Genomic DNA, 16,954 nt, shown 5'->3' on the forward strand with positions numbered 1-16,954 from the left:
TTCTAGAGAGTGGTTTTTGGCCCATGATAGATTAATGTTGTTTGGTAAGATTGTGTCGTTGGCACAATGGCTACTTTCTGTGTTGTGGCACTGAGAGTTAGGCCTCCACTCATGTTTGCTATAGGAGTCATTCTTAACCTCTTTTATTGCTAGTAACAGTGAAGAAAGTGCCCAGTTTTGCCAGCAATGAAAGCAATCTATTTATATAATTCTGTTTTTCTTTTACTTCACTATTTGTAAAATCTAGGTATTACAAATTATGTAGTTGGTTGCCAAATGTTCATATGATTTAGAAAACCCCTGCAATTTCTCAGTACTTACCTTCTTAAATATTGATAACTCTGCAGGAGTTCCACCAGATGCAGGAGTCTGAACAGCTCTCATTGCTCAAAGTAATCAAAATTAATAGCAGAAGGCTTAGAGTACACCCAGGAAGCTCATGCCAAAAAGTGATCCTATGTTATTGAAAGTATGTAATCCTAGCTGGGGTAAGTAATAGGACTTTTCCTTCTGTGTATGTCATGGTAAGAGCTAATTTAATGTTCTCTTAATTTTATCCAGTTCTACTATGATTTTCTTATAGAGTTAAATTCACATACTCCACTGGTCACTTGTTAACACATATTAGTCACAATGTATGTTCTATAAAGGACTTTGAGAAACCTCTGCCAGGGTTAAAAGTATAAGTGCATGGTGTAGGGTTTCCACATGAGCTCATATTGTTTGTCTTCCTTGGAGGGGTGGGGCAGAAATAGTACTGAGTGGAGGATGGGAAGCGTTAATCTAATCAATCTTTATCAATAGAAACTGGGAGTCAAATATCAGGGTAAGAACCTGAAAGATCAGAGAAGCAGGGAGCAGCCTCTAGACACTTCCTACCTCTTCCATTCCTCCATCCAGAAGGGCCGAGATTCTCTCTCAGCTCTGCCTTACTACTTCCTGCCTCCTCTCTGTCTACAGTCTCCCAACTTCTATGGGCAGCTAGTGGCTATCTCTGCCCTCTGACACCAAGCAAGCTTTCTTTGTCAGAACACAATCAAAATATCACACAAGGATGAGTTAAGAGAGTCCTGAGATTTTATTTACAATATAATGGTCTCAATGTTTTATTTGAAAAGTTACAAGCATGTTATGGTGTTATTTATCATTACTGATAATTAGTTCTAAGGGTGTGTATATGCAGCTTTACTATATTGTTCTCTGTACTATTTTCACCATTTCCCCAAATAGTGACAAAGAACCATAACGGTTTGGGCTTCCGGTACTCTTAGTCAAGTTGAAGTCAAATTGTCTACTTATTTAAAGAGTCTGATATGGAATAATATCCAAGAGAATTCTCTGTAAACAGTGATTAACATTGTCGGTACTTTTAAAAGCATCAAGTTGTCCTAGACAGTCACTTTGCTTCCTCCTCCAGCGCACTGCAGTTAGTGAGCAGCATCCCCTTTCGCTGCCATCTCTTTTTGTCCGCTGATTCTTAAAGAAATGACAATACAGTTTGAGAAGGGATCCCAGATGTAAATGTTCTTTTCCTCATTTATCAATCACAAGAAAAACAGTGAATAAAAACCCTTACTTGGAGACCAATGGTTTGATTTGTTTCCAGGATTCTTTGAAATGTAGGGTAGATAGGGCACTTAGTTTTCTCCTGTCTTTTTAAGGTTTTATGCGGCTATTTTACATTTCTGCTTTTCCTTGATATTTTTATCCTGACCAGTGATGAGAGGCAGTTGAAGGAACTGTAGACACACACACACACACACACACACACACACACACACACACACACATGTGTTCTGCTACTTTGTTTATCAGTTCTTATTCATCATTAAGACTCACTCATACTATGTCATAGCCAGTGTGTACCGTGGAAGTACCAGAACCGTGAAGATGGAGAAGGCTAGAGAATCCTGGGCCTACTGCCTGTCATCTACCACTGTATGGAGTTGGGCTCATTCCTTAACTCTTAGCCTCAATATTCTCAATAAATTATGGAATAACTGTAGTTAATACTGCTTATTACTGTTTTAGTTATTAATTATTATTGATTTGTGATGCTGGCTCTACTACAAACCTAGATCCCCAGGCCCAGCAGTACACATTTTATAAAGTTGTGAGGATCAAATTGGCTTGTCTATGAAAACACCCACATAAGTACCTCAGATAGTAGCTGGCTCTTGGAAAATGCATGTTCTTTTTTTATTTACTGCTAGAAAATACAGGAAGTACTGGAAAGGGAGTAAGGGGGCATTGAAGAGATTTGTGAATTCCAAAGTTTTAAAGGCAAAGGGTTGTAATTTAAAAAGCAGCGCGAGAGGAAGAAGCCATGCAACAGAGTTCATGTGGAGTTTTTTTATTTTGGGAAAGGGAATGGAAAATGGGGGAAGGAGAGGAGGAGACCAGCCTCTGGAGACAGGAGCAGCAGAAGAGAAGAGAGAAGCAGAGAAAGAGAGACAGTAGAGGAGCAGAGGGGGGGGGGCACCTTTTAAAAGGGGGAAGGTAGTGATTGTGCACAGGAGGGGTTTTAGTCGCTGCAGCTAAGGGCGCATCCTGTCAGGACCCAAGGGCAGGCCGGTACAGATGCCTGAGTACTAACAAAAGGCATTTCAGAACTTTGTTAGTTACTTTTCCCAACAGATGCAATTTAAGGGAGGAAGTTGTTGTCCCCCCCCCCCCCCCCCCCCCCCCGCCGCCAGTTTCACAGAGTCAGTCCTGCTTGCTGGCCCAGAGCATGGTGGTGGACTTTGGGGGACAGTCTCCTTCATTTGTAGGTAGGCGGGCAGCAGAGGAAGGTACCATACCACAGGCGTCCTTAGAGGCATTCTCTACTCACTCATTTCTTCCAACTGTGTCTTCCCTCTTCCCTTTACTACATCCCAACAATGTCATTCTAAGTCTATTAAGAAATTAATCCATTAATTATTAGACTAGAAGTCTTCATAATCTTACTGTTTCTGGAAATAATATCCAGGCATACCCAGAACGTCTCTAATGCCCCAAGAATTTATTAATCTTATTAAATTTGAACTTAGAATGAATTATCATGAATATCTGTGTGTGAACTTCTTTTTTACGTGAGGAGTGAGGGTGGGGTGGGGGTTTAAACAGCTGTGACTTGAGAAAGACAAAGCCAAGCAGTGCCTTCAGTTTTAGTTTCTCAATCATGTTTTCTAGTATGGGAGGGAGCCCATCATGGGCACCTTAGTGCTTCTACCTAGGCAGCAAAGACCTGAGAAGCTGGTGTAGGAGGAAGCCAAGGGGCGTGGCCATGTGAGAGATGCATGTGCTTGCAGGGTGTTCAGGAGCTCTCTGTCTCAGCTTGTATTATGTACTTGGATATTTCATGGATTCTTTCTCAGAAGTGGTGAAGATAGACTGTAATTTAATTTTGAAAAAAATCTAAATTCACAGAAAGGGTCCTTTATCATCTCTAGAGACACGATTATGCGTTTCAAGCTGCAATAAAGATAAAGGTCTAGAAGACCCGGAATATTCTGTTCTGAACGAGAAATTGGATCACACTGTGCATAATAAGCCAGAAAAAAATGTCTGTATAGATTTTAGGAAAATGATAGCAGCTTATATTAAAGATTGAGTTAACCCTCCATTAACTAGAAGATGAAATTATTGGAATACTACTCAATAAGCTCTTGATCAACTTAGTTTTCTCCGGTGCTGTTTTGTTCTAAATGTATTTACTTTCTCTAACTTCTATTAATAATTTTTCAGAAATGATATTTGCTTGCACAAATAATTTTTAGTATAAATCAGATAAACAGTTGGGGTTAAGTTGGGAGAAAAGCGTGTTTAGAGAATTTCCCAGTGCTGAAAGTACATTCTGGAAGATGGGCTTTCTATTTTGGTGGAGGTGTTTAAGCTAGTATCTCCTTATAAATGCATTATTGTAAAAATTGTTTTTGCATCATGTCATTTGCTTAATTCCGCAATGGTAAATTAGGATGTAGGAGAGTTTTTATTCTGCCACATACTGGAATTTTATTATAGTTTCTACAGGGCATCTGTCATTTATTTATGTTTAGAGGTAATTCTTATAGCTTAGAAAGTGTATTGACTACTGTTAAGAACTGAAGGGCTTTTTTTGCATGTGTATGTGGTGTATCACATGTGTACATGTGGTTGTGTGTGCACCTGTGTCTGTGCACATAGAGGGCAGAGGTTGACATCCCGTGATCCCATGCCTTTTTCAATTGTTTATCTATGTGGTAGTGTCTCTTCAACTCAGAGCTTGCAGATTTGGCTAGGTTAACTAGCTAGCTTGTTCTGGGGATCCCCTGCTCCTCGCTATCCAGCCTCATGTCAGTGGTGGAGTTTAAAATTGTCACCTCTTTGGCTCTGTAGATCTTCAGAGAATGTGTGTTTCATTTTGTCATGGATAGAGTTGCTGATAATGTTTTGAAACATTCTTTATGAAAGTACTTTTAATCCTGGCAGCAGAACACAAATCTTAGGAAGTGGTACTTGGAGTTGATAACTCACTGCGACCATGTGGGAGCAGTTTTCTCAGGGCAGAGCAGGCCATGGGAGCAGAATTACATGGGAAGTGGCCCTCTGTGTTTTCTTGTGTGTCTATTTGCTGGACGACTAATGTAATAAATACTTAAAACTACCAGAAAGTCAGGAGTGGGTTCCTTACTTGTGTGCTTATTACTTAATTGACACTGACTTGGATTTATTTTGAAGGATTTGTATACATCAATGGCAGAATCATCCAGTGATTCAGACCACTTCCGCTATCATAACCGATTGAGTCGATGGGCAACCAGGTCAGTTCACAGGGAAACTGGAAGTCATCCTACAGTAGATGTCACCGCGAAGGTCAACACTATCACCAGTACTTTACAGGTTAGTTTGACAGTGGTTATATTTGATAGATTTTAAGTAGTCTGAGCTGTGTAATGGTTACAGCCAGTATATCATTTTGTTTTAGTATTGTAATAAATGACCCTCAGGTGAATGCCTCAAAACAACCACGTTTATTATCTCACAGTTCTGTAGGTCAGAAGAAGGAAAATTCTCTTCCTTTGTCCTTTGTAGCTGCTCATGTGTCTTGTCTTGGAATTTCCTCAAAGCCGACTATCATGGTGGTTCTTCCAACTGTTGCATTTGGCTGGCTATGTCCTCCTTTCTGTCTTCCTTTTCCTTTTTTCGCTGTTTGTTTTTCTGGTTCTAACCCAAGGCCTTGTGCATGCTATGCAAGTGCACTCTCTACCGCTGAGCCACAGTGCCGGCCACTCTTCCTCTTTTAAGGACATTTGTGACTTCAGCTTGTCTTCTCAGTAATTCAGAAGAAACTCCACTCTAGGTCATGTCTCCAGAATACCTTTTGATATATAGGTTACGTAGGCAGAGTTCTATCAACTAGGAGTCAGAAATTGATGAGGATCATTAGTCTGGTTACCATGGTGATGATACCTGAACTATGTAATAGGTTGTTGAGAATGTTTTAGGATAAAACTGTATCCACAAGTAAAAAACTGCGGGAGTAAAAGTGGTACCGATGTTTAGCTTCCTGTGCCCTTGTGCCCACAACAGTGTGGGGAAGCAGATTATCGGTGGATGACTAATACATATAGAGATGTCATTTTGGTTTTGAACGTAACTTCTGACAGTGTTTGGAAGTCTGAGTGGGAGCAGCATGATGCTTTCCATAGGAAGAGCTTGGAAAGGGCAGCCAGTGTGGGAAACAAACCCAGCACGAATTATTTCCAGCTTATTCATCCCTTGCTTTTGACTTAGCCATAAAAATAGGAAATTTGGCTTTGAATTACGCTGGGTTAGTATGCTTGATGGGAAGAGAGTAATTGTTGGAGGAATAATAATTTTCCATAAGAGTAATAATACCTGTTCTTTGTGAATTTTTTACGCTTATGTAACAATGGGATTTTTAGAGTCTGAATCCTTCTACCTTTCTGCCAAAGAGACACATTGGCAAGTAGGCATATTCAAAAGAAATTACTCTATTAATCTCTTATGTAAAACCAAGCATATTTAGGTAGAAATTTATGTTTAGGTTAGAAATAAATTTATTGTTTTTTAAGAGATTAAAGGGCACGTTTTCTCTTTCTTAATCCAGTTCTGTAGTGAGGAATTAACTGGAGTACAATAGACCTACTGACTCACTTTCTTTACATACCTGAGCTCATTGCAGCTTCAGGATTCCTTTCTGCTCTTTTTCTTTTTCCTTCCCCCCCTCCACTCTTCCTCCCTATCCCCACCTCTCTCTCCCTACCCCTACTTCTCTCCCTTTCTCCCTTCCCTTTCTTATACTATTCTCTTATACTTACACCATGTTCTTATGGCATAGCCCATCCTGCCCATTTGCTGTGCACATGACCCTCTTCCCTAAGTCTTGATGCTCCAGGTTGCTTTGCTCCAAGAACAATGTGAAGTGCAAAGTGCACTCATTTCTGAAGAGGATTCTTTTCAATTTGTGGTTTTTGTTACCAACTTATTAGGGGACCTTGGATAAGGACTTGTAAATTACATGCTTCAGATACATAAATAAATTGCAGTGTTGTAGTGATTTGATGTATATGAAGTATGTTGCTATCCAAGTTACCTGGCATATATTGTAGCTTTTACAAAGTGTCTTTTACAAAATGTTGATTCAGTTCTTTGACAATGCCAAAATTGTTCGGGATGATTATTTTCTTTCTCCAGGACACCAGTCGGAACCTTCGACAAGTGGATGAGATGCTTGGGCGATACCGAGACTATAGCATTGGCCAGGCGGGTGCTATTGAGCAGGTGAGGGTGTTTTTGTTTGCACCGTTTACTTTTCTTATGGAAATGCTTATGTCGGGGAAGGGAATATAAGTAAGGCAATTAGGTGATGGTGTGAATAAGCACACATTTAAAACTGCCTTCCTGATTTCAGTTTAAATTTAGTAAAAGAACTCAGATTTTCAACTTGGGTTCAACTTAACTTGAAAGATTTAGTCATAGAAGGGAGAACTCAGAACAGGAACTAAACAGAGCAGCTAAAGTTGGGCCACAGATACTCATAAAAGGCTGGAATTTTGAGGATGGTTTGTTTTAAAATTACACATGTTCATTACCGTTATTATTTTTTAAGATTTAATTATGTTTAATAGTGTTTTATCTGCATGTGTGTATGTGTACCACATGCATACATGACTTGTAAAGTCCACAAGAGGGCATCATATTACCCGGAGCTGGAGTTACAGGCAGTTATGAGCCTCCTGATGTGGGTGCTGGGAATTGAACTTAGCTCCTCTGTTACAGCCTCAAGTGCTCTTAAGACAGAGCCATCTCTTCAGCCCTATGTTCATTATTTTATAAAGTAAAACTTTCAAAGCTCCTGTAAGTTCCACTGCATAGAGGAAATGCTTTTGTTAATTTCTTGTTGATCCAGATACTTTGTACTTTTATGTCCGTATATCTAACGTCTTTAAGAAGTAGGACAGTGCAACATAGGCAGGTGATTTTGTTCTGCTGCTGTCCACACAACTTTGTGTGGGTGCGCCTCTGTGATGGTCAGGTTTAATTGTCAACTAGATACATCTGGAGTCACCTAGGAAGAGAATCTCAATGTTAGGATTGACTCTGTTAGGTCGGACTGTAGCATACCTGAGGGATTGACTGGATCAGGTTGGACTGTAGCATACCTGAGGGAGTGACTCTGTCAGGTCGGACTGTAGCATACCTGAGGGAGTGACTGGATCAGGTCGGACTGTAGCATACCTGAGGGAGTGACTGGATCAGGTCAGACTGTAGCATACCTGAGGGAGTGACTGGATCAGGTCAGACTGTAGCATACCTGAGGGAGTGACTCTGTCAGGTCGGACTGTAGCATACCTGAGGGAGTGACTGGATCAGGTCGGACTGTAGCATACCTGAGGGAGTGACTGGATCAGGTCAGACTGTAGCATACCTGAGGGAGTGACTGGATCAGGTCGGACTGTAGCATACCTGAGGGAGTGACTCTGTCAGGTCAGACTGTAGCATACCTGAGGGATTGACTCTGTCAGGTCGGACTGTAGCATACCTGAGGGAGTGACTCTGTCAGGTTGGACTGTAGCATACCTGAGGGAGTGACTCTGTCAGGTCGGACTGTAGCATACCTGAGGGAGTGACTGGATCAGGTCAGACTGTAGCATACCTGAGGGATTGACTCTGTCAGGTCGGACTGTAGCATACCTGAGGGAGTGACTCTGTCAGGTCGGACTGTAGCATACCTGAGGGAGTGACTCTGTCAGGTCGGACTGTAGCATACCTGAGGGATTGACTCTGTCAGGTCGGACTGTAGCATACCTGACGGATTGACTCTGTCAGGTCAGACTGTAGCATACCTGACGGATTGACTCTGTCAGGTCGGACTGTAGCATACCTGAGGGAGTGACTCTGTCAGGTCGGACTGTAGCATACCTGAGGGATTGACTCTGTCAGGTCAGACTGTAGCATACCTGAGGGAGTGACTCTGTCAGGTCGGACTGTAGCATACCTGAGGGAGTGACTCTGTCAGGTCGGACTGTAGCATACCTGAGGGATTGACTCTGTCAGGTCGGACTGTAGCATACCTGAGGGAGTGACTCTGTCAGGTCGGACTGTAGCATACCTGAGGGAGTGACTCTGTCAGGTCGGACTGTAGCATACCTGAGGGATTGACTCTGTCAGGTCGGACTGTAGCATACCTGAAGGAGTAACTCTGTCAGGTCAGACTGTAGCATACCTGAGGGAGTGACTCTGTCAGGTCGGACTGTAGCATACCTGAGGGAGTGACTCTGTCAGGTCGGACTGTAGCATACCTGAGGGATTGACTGGATCAGGTCGGACTGTAGCATACCTGAGGGAGTGACTGGATCAGGTCAGACTGTAGCATACCTGAGGGATTGACTAGATCAGGTCGGACTGTAGCATACCTGAGGGAGTGACTGGATCAGGTCGGACTGTAGCATACCTGAGGGAGTGACTGGATCAGGTCGGACTGTAGGCATACCTCTTAGGTATTTTCTTAATTGCCTTAATTGATGTGGAAAGATCCAGGTCACTGTGAGCAGCATCAGTTTATGGGCTTGGGTTCCTGGACTATATAACAGAGGGGAAAGCCGCTGAGTGCAAGCAGGGAAATGAATTTACACCCATTTGTTTCTCTCGGTGCTTGATTGTGCCTGTGATGTGTCTGACTGCTTTAAACTCCTGGGGTTTCTTTAGCTGGCAGTGATGGCTTATAACCTAGACTATTAGCTGAAGTCAACCCTTTCTACCCTAAAATGTTTCTTTCTTTTTTGTGGGGGCAGGTATTTTATTATAGCATCATAAATAAAGCTACTATAACCTCCCTTTGAACAGCTGTATAATCTTCTGTAGTGTGGATGTGGCAAGGGCTTGCTTTAATATAAACAGTACAGTAGTGACTGTCTCTCTCTCTCTCTCTCTCTCTCTCTCTCTCTCTCTCTCTGTGTGTGTGTGTGTGTGTGTGTGTGTGTGAGTGTGGAGTGTGTGTGGTGTATTTGTGTAGTCCTGGAGGAATTCTGGAAGTAAGATGGATAGGTTAAAGATATGTATACCTAGAGGTTTGCTAGATATTTCAGAAAGTTTCATTCAAGGATACGTCAGTTTATGTTTAGTTCAGATGTCGTGTAAGAAGGAAAGACACTTCAGAATTTAAGAATAAAGCTAATATTTTTATTAATGTTTTGCTAGATTCTCTGTGCTTTTTGAGGGAAAAAGGCATGTAAGGTAAAAGAGATGTTTACATTTTACATGGTATGTCAGCTTAGTGAAGGAAATGGGATTGCAATCAGGCTATGTACCCTTCTGGCCCTAGCCCTTTAGGTTCTCATGGATTCCCTTGCTCACCTTTAGCAACCCAGTTAAATGTATTTCTTCATTTTGAAGGAAGGAGCAGTACACATTGTAACAAGAAGGATTTACATTTATACAGTAATGGTTTATATATATATCTATATATATATATCTGTGCTTGTATCAATTATTACATAATTCCCACACTGTAATTGATGACTGGCTTTCATCTTACAAAGCAGAACTGTTATTGTTATTATTTGTTTGTGATTGGAAACTAATTGAGCACAAGGAAACACATCTTCTCTGATAAAAGTCTGTTCTACTTTCATTTAGAAAGCAAATATGGACGTTTTTTCACCTACAGGATTTTTATGACTTATGATGTATTTGAAATATGGAGCTTTAAACTTCATGTATATAATAGCTCACAAACTGTTTTAGGTTAATTACTTTATTAATAATACAATTTTTACTTTTGAATTTGTTTGTGTAAAACTGGGACATTATTCACTAGAACCAGAAAACAGTCCTACTTTGTCACACTGATGGTAGTAGCTCGAATTGAGCACTGTTGAACTCTCGAGTGATTAGTCAAACCAACAGGTGTCTGTCTCCAGCCACTCTTAGAAAAAAGACCTAGGAGAACAAGAGTCTTTTTGCTCATGGCTCTTCCTTAGCCTCCTCTAATTTTCCTTCTCTGGCTCCTGAAGCTCTTGTTCTGTTCTGACAATCGGTTGTTGTGGCTTTTCATTCTGACATGTCCATGGATGATGGCCCTGATTGCTCTATGTTCGAACTACTCAGGATAGCAGCAATTCTCTTCTACTGCCTAGATATTATCAGGAGACAGGCAGCTCAGAGTTTCTTATGAATGATTCTCATGGCAGCTTATTCTGACAGCTGTTTGTTAGATCAGATGCTGGAAGCTGTGTTACCGTGGCACCAAATGATTTACGTGCATCTTTTTGTTTATTGTCTTCAAATCCTCAAAGTACATGGTAAAATTGTCCATCTTTTAAAAAAGACCAATTATTATGTTGTGTGTGCGGATGTGTGTTACTTTGTATATGTGAGGACGAACGTGTGTGTGTGTGTGTGTGTGTGTGTGTGTGTGTGTAGGTCAGAGGACATCCTTTAGTGTTATTCCTCAGGAGCTGTCTATCTTTTTGAGACAAGGTCTCTCACTGGGATCTGGAGCTCATAGATTATGCTAGGCTGGCTGGCCTGCAAGACTCAGGGATTCACCTGTTTCCATCTGCCCAGGTTGAAAGTACATTTATGATATTTCCATCGAAGTTTGATTTTTATGTGGGTGCTGTGAATTGGATCAGTTTCTGATGCTTGCATGGCAAACACTTTAGCAGCCAAGCTGCTTGTCTATGCTCCCTGCTCCTGTCTTTTTTTTAAATTACATTTTATTGGGGCTGGAACGATAGCTCAGTGGTTCCAGAGTACTTGCTGTGCTTACAGAGGGCCTGAGTTCAGTTCTCAGCCCACACATGGCAGCTCAAAACCATCTGTAACTATAGTTACAGGGGATCTAATGCCCCCTTCTGGCCTTTGTGGGCACCATGCATAAGCATGGTGTGTATATCTATAGGCAAATCACTCATACTCATCAAATAAAATAAAATAAATCTTTAAACATAATTTTATTTATTTACTCTGTGTGTGTGTGTGTTTATGCGCGCGCACACATGCATGCGTGCACACGTATGCGTGTGCATGAGTCTACTGTATGTGTTGAAGTCAGGACAACTTGCAGGGATAGCTCTTTCCTTTAACTGTGGGGGCTCCCCCAGGGATGGAATTGGATTATCAGGTTTGGTGACAAAGTGCTTTTACAGACTGAGCTACCTCACCAGCCACTGAAACATGCTTTTTTTTTTATTCATATATGCTTTATAATAGTGTAATATATTTTAACCAGTGATAGTTCAACTGTTATAAAATTTCACCATGGTGAATATCTGTTGCCTACTTGAATTAGCATTTTTCTTTTAAAATATAAAGAGACACTTCTTAGAGAAACAGAATCAACTCTTTTGCCTTAGGGAAGACTGGAGCTCTTATTATTAACTTAGGTTTTATAAATGACTATTGTTAACCCGCAGCAAATGGATATGTAGTTTGTGTGTTTAAATATTTATTTGTTGTTATTTAAACTCTGTGAAAATAATTTGTCAATGGGAAAGGGGAACATTTTGGAAATATGAGTATCTGCTGTGGTGTTTTTTTTTCCTGAGTTGATTTCTCCTAACAAGGGAACCACAGTGCAAATTCATTTTGGTCTTTTATAGCCTCTGGGTTGTTTAGGCTCTTTTTCTTGCAACCATCTCTATTTAACTATTGTTCCCTTGACTCTTTATAATCTCCAACACTGAGTTTGTTTTTTATTTCCCCCTAACTTTTTTTTGCTTATATCAGCTTATCAAGTGTTGGGTTCCTTTGTGTCAGTCTCGCTCCTCCCTGCCTGCTGCCTCCATCTTCGCTTCCCTGCGCATCTTCCCTTCCAAACTCTGCTCTGCTTCTCTTAAATAAATTTTCTTCAATTTTATGTCATTCAGTTCATCTAGTCAGGCTTACTTTGCTCGTTGTGGTGATCTCCATTTCCCTGCAAATGATATGAATTCATTTTTCTGCATGGGCTGGAGAATATATTGCACTCATATGTGTGCATTTCTGATATAGATCCCATTTTCTTATCATCTGTTGGTAGATACTGGGCTGAGTCCATGCTTTGGCTCTCTCTCATCAGTAGTCCAGATAAGGCTGTGTAGTTATCTCTGTAGCAACTTACCTTTGATTCCTTCATCCAACCATAGGCCTAGTTCTTTGCTTATAATCCATGAAGTCAACTGAAGAGTCACAGAGAATGTGTGAGAAGGGTTTGTTTTAATATTTAATAGGCATATTTGGAACATGTTTTGCTTCTCATATTGGAATGTTTGAAGAACTGTGCAGTGGATTAGCCTCATCTTGCTTCTTCTAGAACCTGTGTTGCTGTTAGTGAGACAACAGGGTTTTTCTTGTGCTGATGTAAAGATGAAATCCACATAAAATGTTAGTACTGCCTGCAGTAGAAGTCTGGGCTGATGTTGATGATGCTAAAGTAGTTAATAGTGGGTTATATTCATTTTTTTTTGAATTTTCGAGACAGGGTTTCTCTGTAGCTTTTGGTTCCTGTCCTGAAACTAGCTCTTGTAGACCTGGCTGGCCTAGAATGGTTATATTCATTTTTAAGATAAGGATGGGATAAAGACTTAAGATCCAATTATAGCACGGAAACTTGCATTAATAGGTAATTTTTTTCCAATAAGTACTCTGATTAAAGTTTTCCTTTGGGAATAATATGAAGTTACCATCTGGTATGTGAATTCTCAAGAATGTTAAATAAAGTTCAGGTTTTTCTTTTTATGTAATGGATTTCACTTATCAAAAGGCCCAATGACACCGCAGAAGGTGATTTAAACCAGACATTGGCCATTTCCCTTAGTTCAGAGGTCCCTAGTCCCGTGGCTGATACTCAGTAATTCATTGCCTGAAGGTAAGAGCTAACCAGTCTTTCAATAATTTTAAGTAATGGCAATCTATTGTTAAGAAATTAAATTTAATAAAATTAAATTAATCAAATTAAGAAATTTAATTAGATACTGTTGAAGACTAGCTTCGACATAATTTGTACATTCCAGGGTAGGAACATGAGGATTAGAATTATTAAGTAAAAGGAACAGAGATATGAGAGAAATAAGAGACAGAAACACAGAACAGCATCCTGTGGGACATTCAGTGAATACTGAATTCACCTTGTTTATTATCCATATGCTTACGTATTTCACTCCAAATGGGGAGGGGGAATGCAGTAGACTTCATTAACATGATATAAGGAATAGACTTGGTCTATTGGAGTCCAAGTCCAGGTGGAGGGGTCCACCTCTATACCCAAAATACTAATTAACCACCCCCCAGGTCAGAATCACTTGTTTGTAGCCACACCTGTTGTCTGCAACCTTGAGAGAGCAAGAATAAGCTCAAACTCTCTGACCTCCAGTCAAGGTGGAACAGGCTCACAGCTGTGGGTCCCTGCAAGTTACATCCTGTTAACTTCGTTTTAACAATGTACTTCAGATTTTGAAGTAGGTTATTATCTTGTTGAAAATTTTATCCTCAAGTTTCTTGTGAAGCTACTAGATGTGAATACACACACACACACACACACACAGACACACACACAGAGACACATATATATTTTCAGAGGAATAGTGAGGTGGCTCAGAGGGTAAAGGTGCTTGCCATGCAAGTCTGGCAGCCTTAGTTCAGTCCCTGGAACCGACATGGGGAAAAGAGAAACCCAACTCCAGAGAGTTGTCCTCTTATCTCCCTGCTATGGGCTCTCCACCACACATGCCCTTGTACTCAATGTTGAAAAAACGTAATGCAAAAAGAATCTTCTTGAGACTTATGGAAGAAATGCAGTTTTTGAAGTCAGAATCGAAATTGAATTCTGATTTTATTTCCTCCTTAGAAATTACGTCAGTTATTTTGAACAAGTTACTAAATTTTTTGAAGACTAAGTTTCATTATTTAAAAATTGAACATAATCATGCATACTTTATTATGCTAATATTTAAGTGCTCATAATGTTTTTGGACATTTTAAAAACATTTATTTGTGATTTCTTAAATTTGTCTAAAAATCACCATTGTTAAGTATTTGCTAAACCTCTTTAAAATTTACTTTATTTGACTTCCTTGTTCATGTTCTCCCTCCTTGTGTTCCTCATTTGGACCTTGGGAACTCAGTCCAGTGATCCAATTTGTGTCTCTATCTCCATCCATCACCAGATGAAGGTTCTATGGTGATATGCAAAATATTCATCAGTGTGGCTATAGGTTAGGGCCAGTTCAGGTTCCCTCTCCTCATCTGCCCAAGGAACAAGCTGGGGACATCGCCTTGGGCTTCTGGGAGCCACTCTAGGTTCAAGTCTCTTGCCAACCCTAAAATGGCTTCCTTAATTAAGATATATACTTCCCTGCTCCCATATTCACCCTTCCTCTGTCCCAACCATCCTATTCTCCCAAGCTCTCCCCATTTTCCCCTTCTCACTTCTCTCTCCCCATCTCCCATGTACATGAAAACACACACACACACAGACATATGCACACACATACAAATGTGAGTAAATACAATGTTATTCCCATGTATTCTATAAACAATTGATTATGATTTTGTTTTAGATTCACCGGAAGTTCTTGCAGTCTATAACGATATTCCCCATTATCTGTTAAATAACTAGCACAGATTTATACACACATCTTGATGAACAGATATATAGAGGCATGGAAAGACAAAATAAAGTTGTTTTTCCTTGATTGTTCAAAAAAAATTTACTTTATTTGTGTGTGTGTTCATGTACACAGGTATGCACATGTGCAGCCCATGGCTACAGTCGGAATACAACTCTCAGGAGTTGTTTCTCCCTGGCATCTTGCAGCCAGTGCTCTTGCTGAGCCATTTTTCCAGCCTCCGTGTGAAAATTTATAACATTATGTTATGTGATATTTGTACACTGTGTGAAGATGTGTTGTTGTGATTAGTTTAATAAAAAGGTGAATGGCCAATAGCTAGGAAAGAGAGATAGGCAGGCCTTCCATGACAAAGAGAGGAACTGGGGATGAATCTAGGTGTGTGGAGAAGATACCCATCAGACATGGAGGAATTCTGATGTTCAGAATGAAAGAAAAGTACAAAGACATGTGACAAAGTGTAGATGAATAGAAAAAGGTTAATTTAAGTTACAAGATAGTAGGACAAGCCTAAGCTGAGGCTAACAAGTCTTCGTGTTGTTGTAGAGCTGGTGGTCCCTATGAGAAAGCAAAAATACATTTGGTATCCCATATTGGGCATCAAGGTATCTTTTTTTCTGTTGGCTAAGAGCTGTGCATGAATCTACTGATTTTTTTAAATTATCACCCGGAGCCCCATGATCCTGCAGTCACTGCCCACTACTCAGGCCTGGCAGTGCTTTTGGTCCTGTGGCCTGGCTCTTCTGCAACTGCAATATGTATGTTTAAATTAAATCTCTGTTGTTCTATTTATCAATAAGACTTGGGAGCGAGTCAAGGCTAGGATGAAAACCTGCTAGCTCAGGGAAGTTGAGTACTAACTAGTTGACCTTGCTTTTTGGCCTGAGACACTGGAAGAGACTCATCTCTTCCTCACCCCAGAACCAAAAGGAAGTGCCAAACTCAAGTCACTGCCCTTTCCTTCCTGTGCATCTTCTCTATCCAAATTGCTGTCTTCTCTATGGTCAATTCTGGTCAGCTAGTCAATAGCTCTGGCCCCTGATTTAAGGTTTAACTTTATTGGCAAATCTTGGGAGTGTCATATTGACATCAAAATATCCCACAACAACATTAGGTTGCATATTCTAAATTTTTTCCTATTCTAGAGTGATTAATTTTTGGTACCTTTTATTGTTCCTAGATTTTGAAATGATTATTTCTCTTGTTCTGCAATATTTTTCTATATATTCTATGGTGGGTCAATTTTTTTTTTTTGGTGTTTATGTCTGGTCTGGTGATCTGTGATCTCTGTCTGTGTGTGCCTTCCCCCTCTCTCTGTATCTGTCTCTGTGTCTGTTTTTGCCTCCCTTCCTCTCCTTCTCCCTCCCCCCCCCCCTGTGTGTGTGTGTTTTATTACCTTTAGCTATAGCTTAGGATTTGTTAGCTGGCGCCTCCATATCTAAGTGGTTTTTGGCACCACTTACTTTGAACCAACTAGAAAGGCGAAGGACGTGCAACAGAGGTGCGGCTATGACTCGAGCTGCTGCTGGGGTAGCGCAGAGCTCTGGGGAGAAAAGGAGTCTAGAACATCAGTCCTGTATCCACAGCTCATTCCTTCTTCAAGGACATGGCTAATTTCAGAGGTGGCTTAAAAACAGAGAGGCTGGAATAAGGAATCATCAGACAATAAAAAACTTAGGCTACGACCTTTCAAAAATCAGCTCTGATCCCAAAGGGTAATTTAGGAGAAAAGATGAATCAGAACTGAAAATAGATTAGCCTTCATGGGGACAGAATAAATTCAATTCCTACATGTTTGAGGGGGTTTGGGCTTTCTACTTATTCTAACCCAGCTTCCCACTGGGATGAAAATCACA

At 40.5% G+C, this 16,954-nt stretch overlaps 1 protein-coding gene across 3 annotated transcripts in view; it reads left to right on the forward strand.

Annotated features, from left to right (window-relative positions):
• Positions 1-16,954, forward strand: part of LOC121434350 (centrosomal protein of 128 kDa-like) — a 359,842-nt gene that overhangs the window by 16,113 nt on the left and 326,775 nt on the right. For all 3 annotated transcript variants that reach the window (XM_041633226.1, XM_041633227.1, XM_041633228.1), the window contains exons 3-4: positions 4,702-4,863; positions 6,682-6,768. In XM_041633226.1, the coding sequence (XP_041489160.1) occupies positions 4,717-4,863; positions 6,682-6,768 (234 nt within the window). In that variant the 5' untranslated portion in view covers positions 4,702-4,716. The remainder of the gene's footprint in view (positions 1-4,701; positions 4,864-6,681; positions 6,769-16,954) is intronic.

The sequence above is a fragment of the Microtus oregoni genome, unplaced genomic scaffold (genome assembly GCF_018167655.1).
Source record: "Microtus oregoni isolate MIOR12 unplaced genomic scaffold, Mior012 000043F_ref0000047, whole genome shotgun sequence".
Classification (NCBI taxonomy): domain Eukaryota; kingdom Metazoa; phylum Chordata; class Mammalia; order Rodentia; family Cricetidae; genus Microtus; species Microtus oregoni.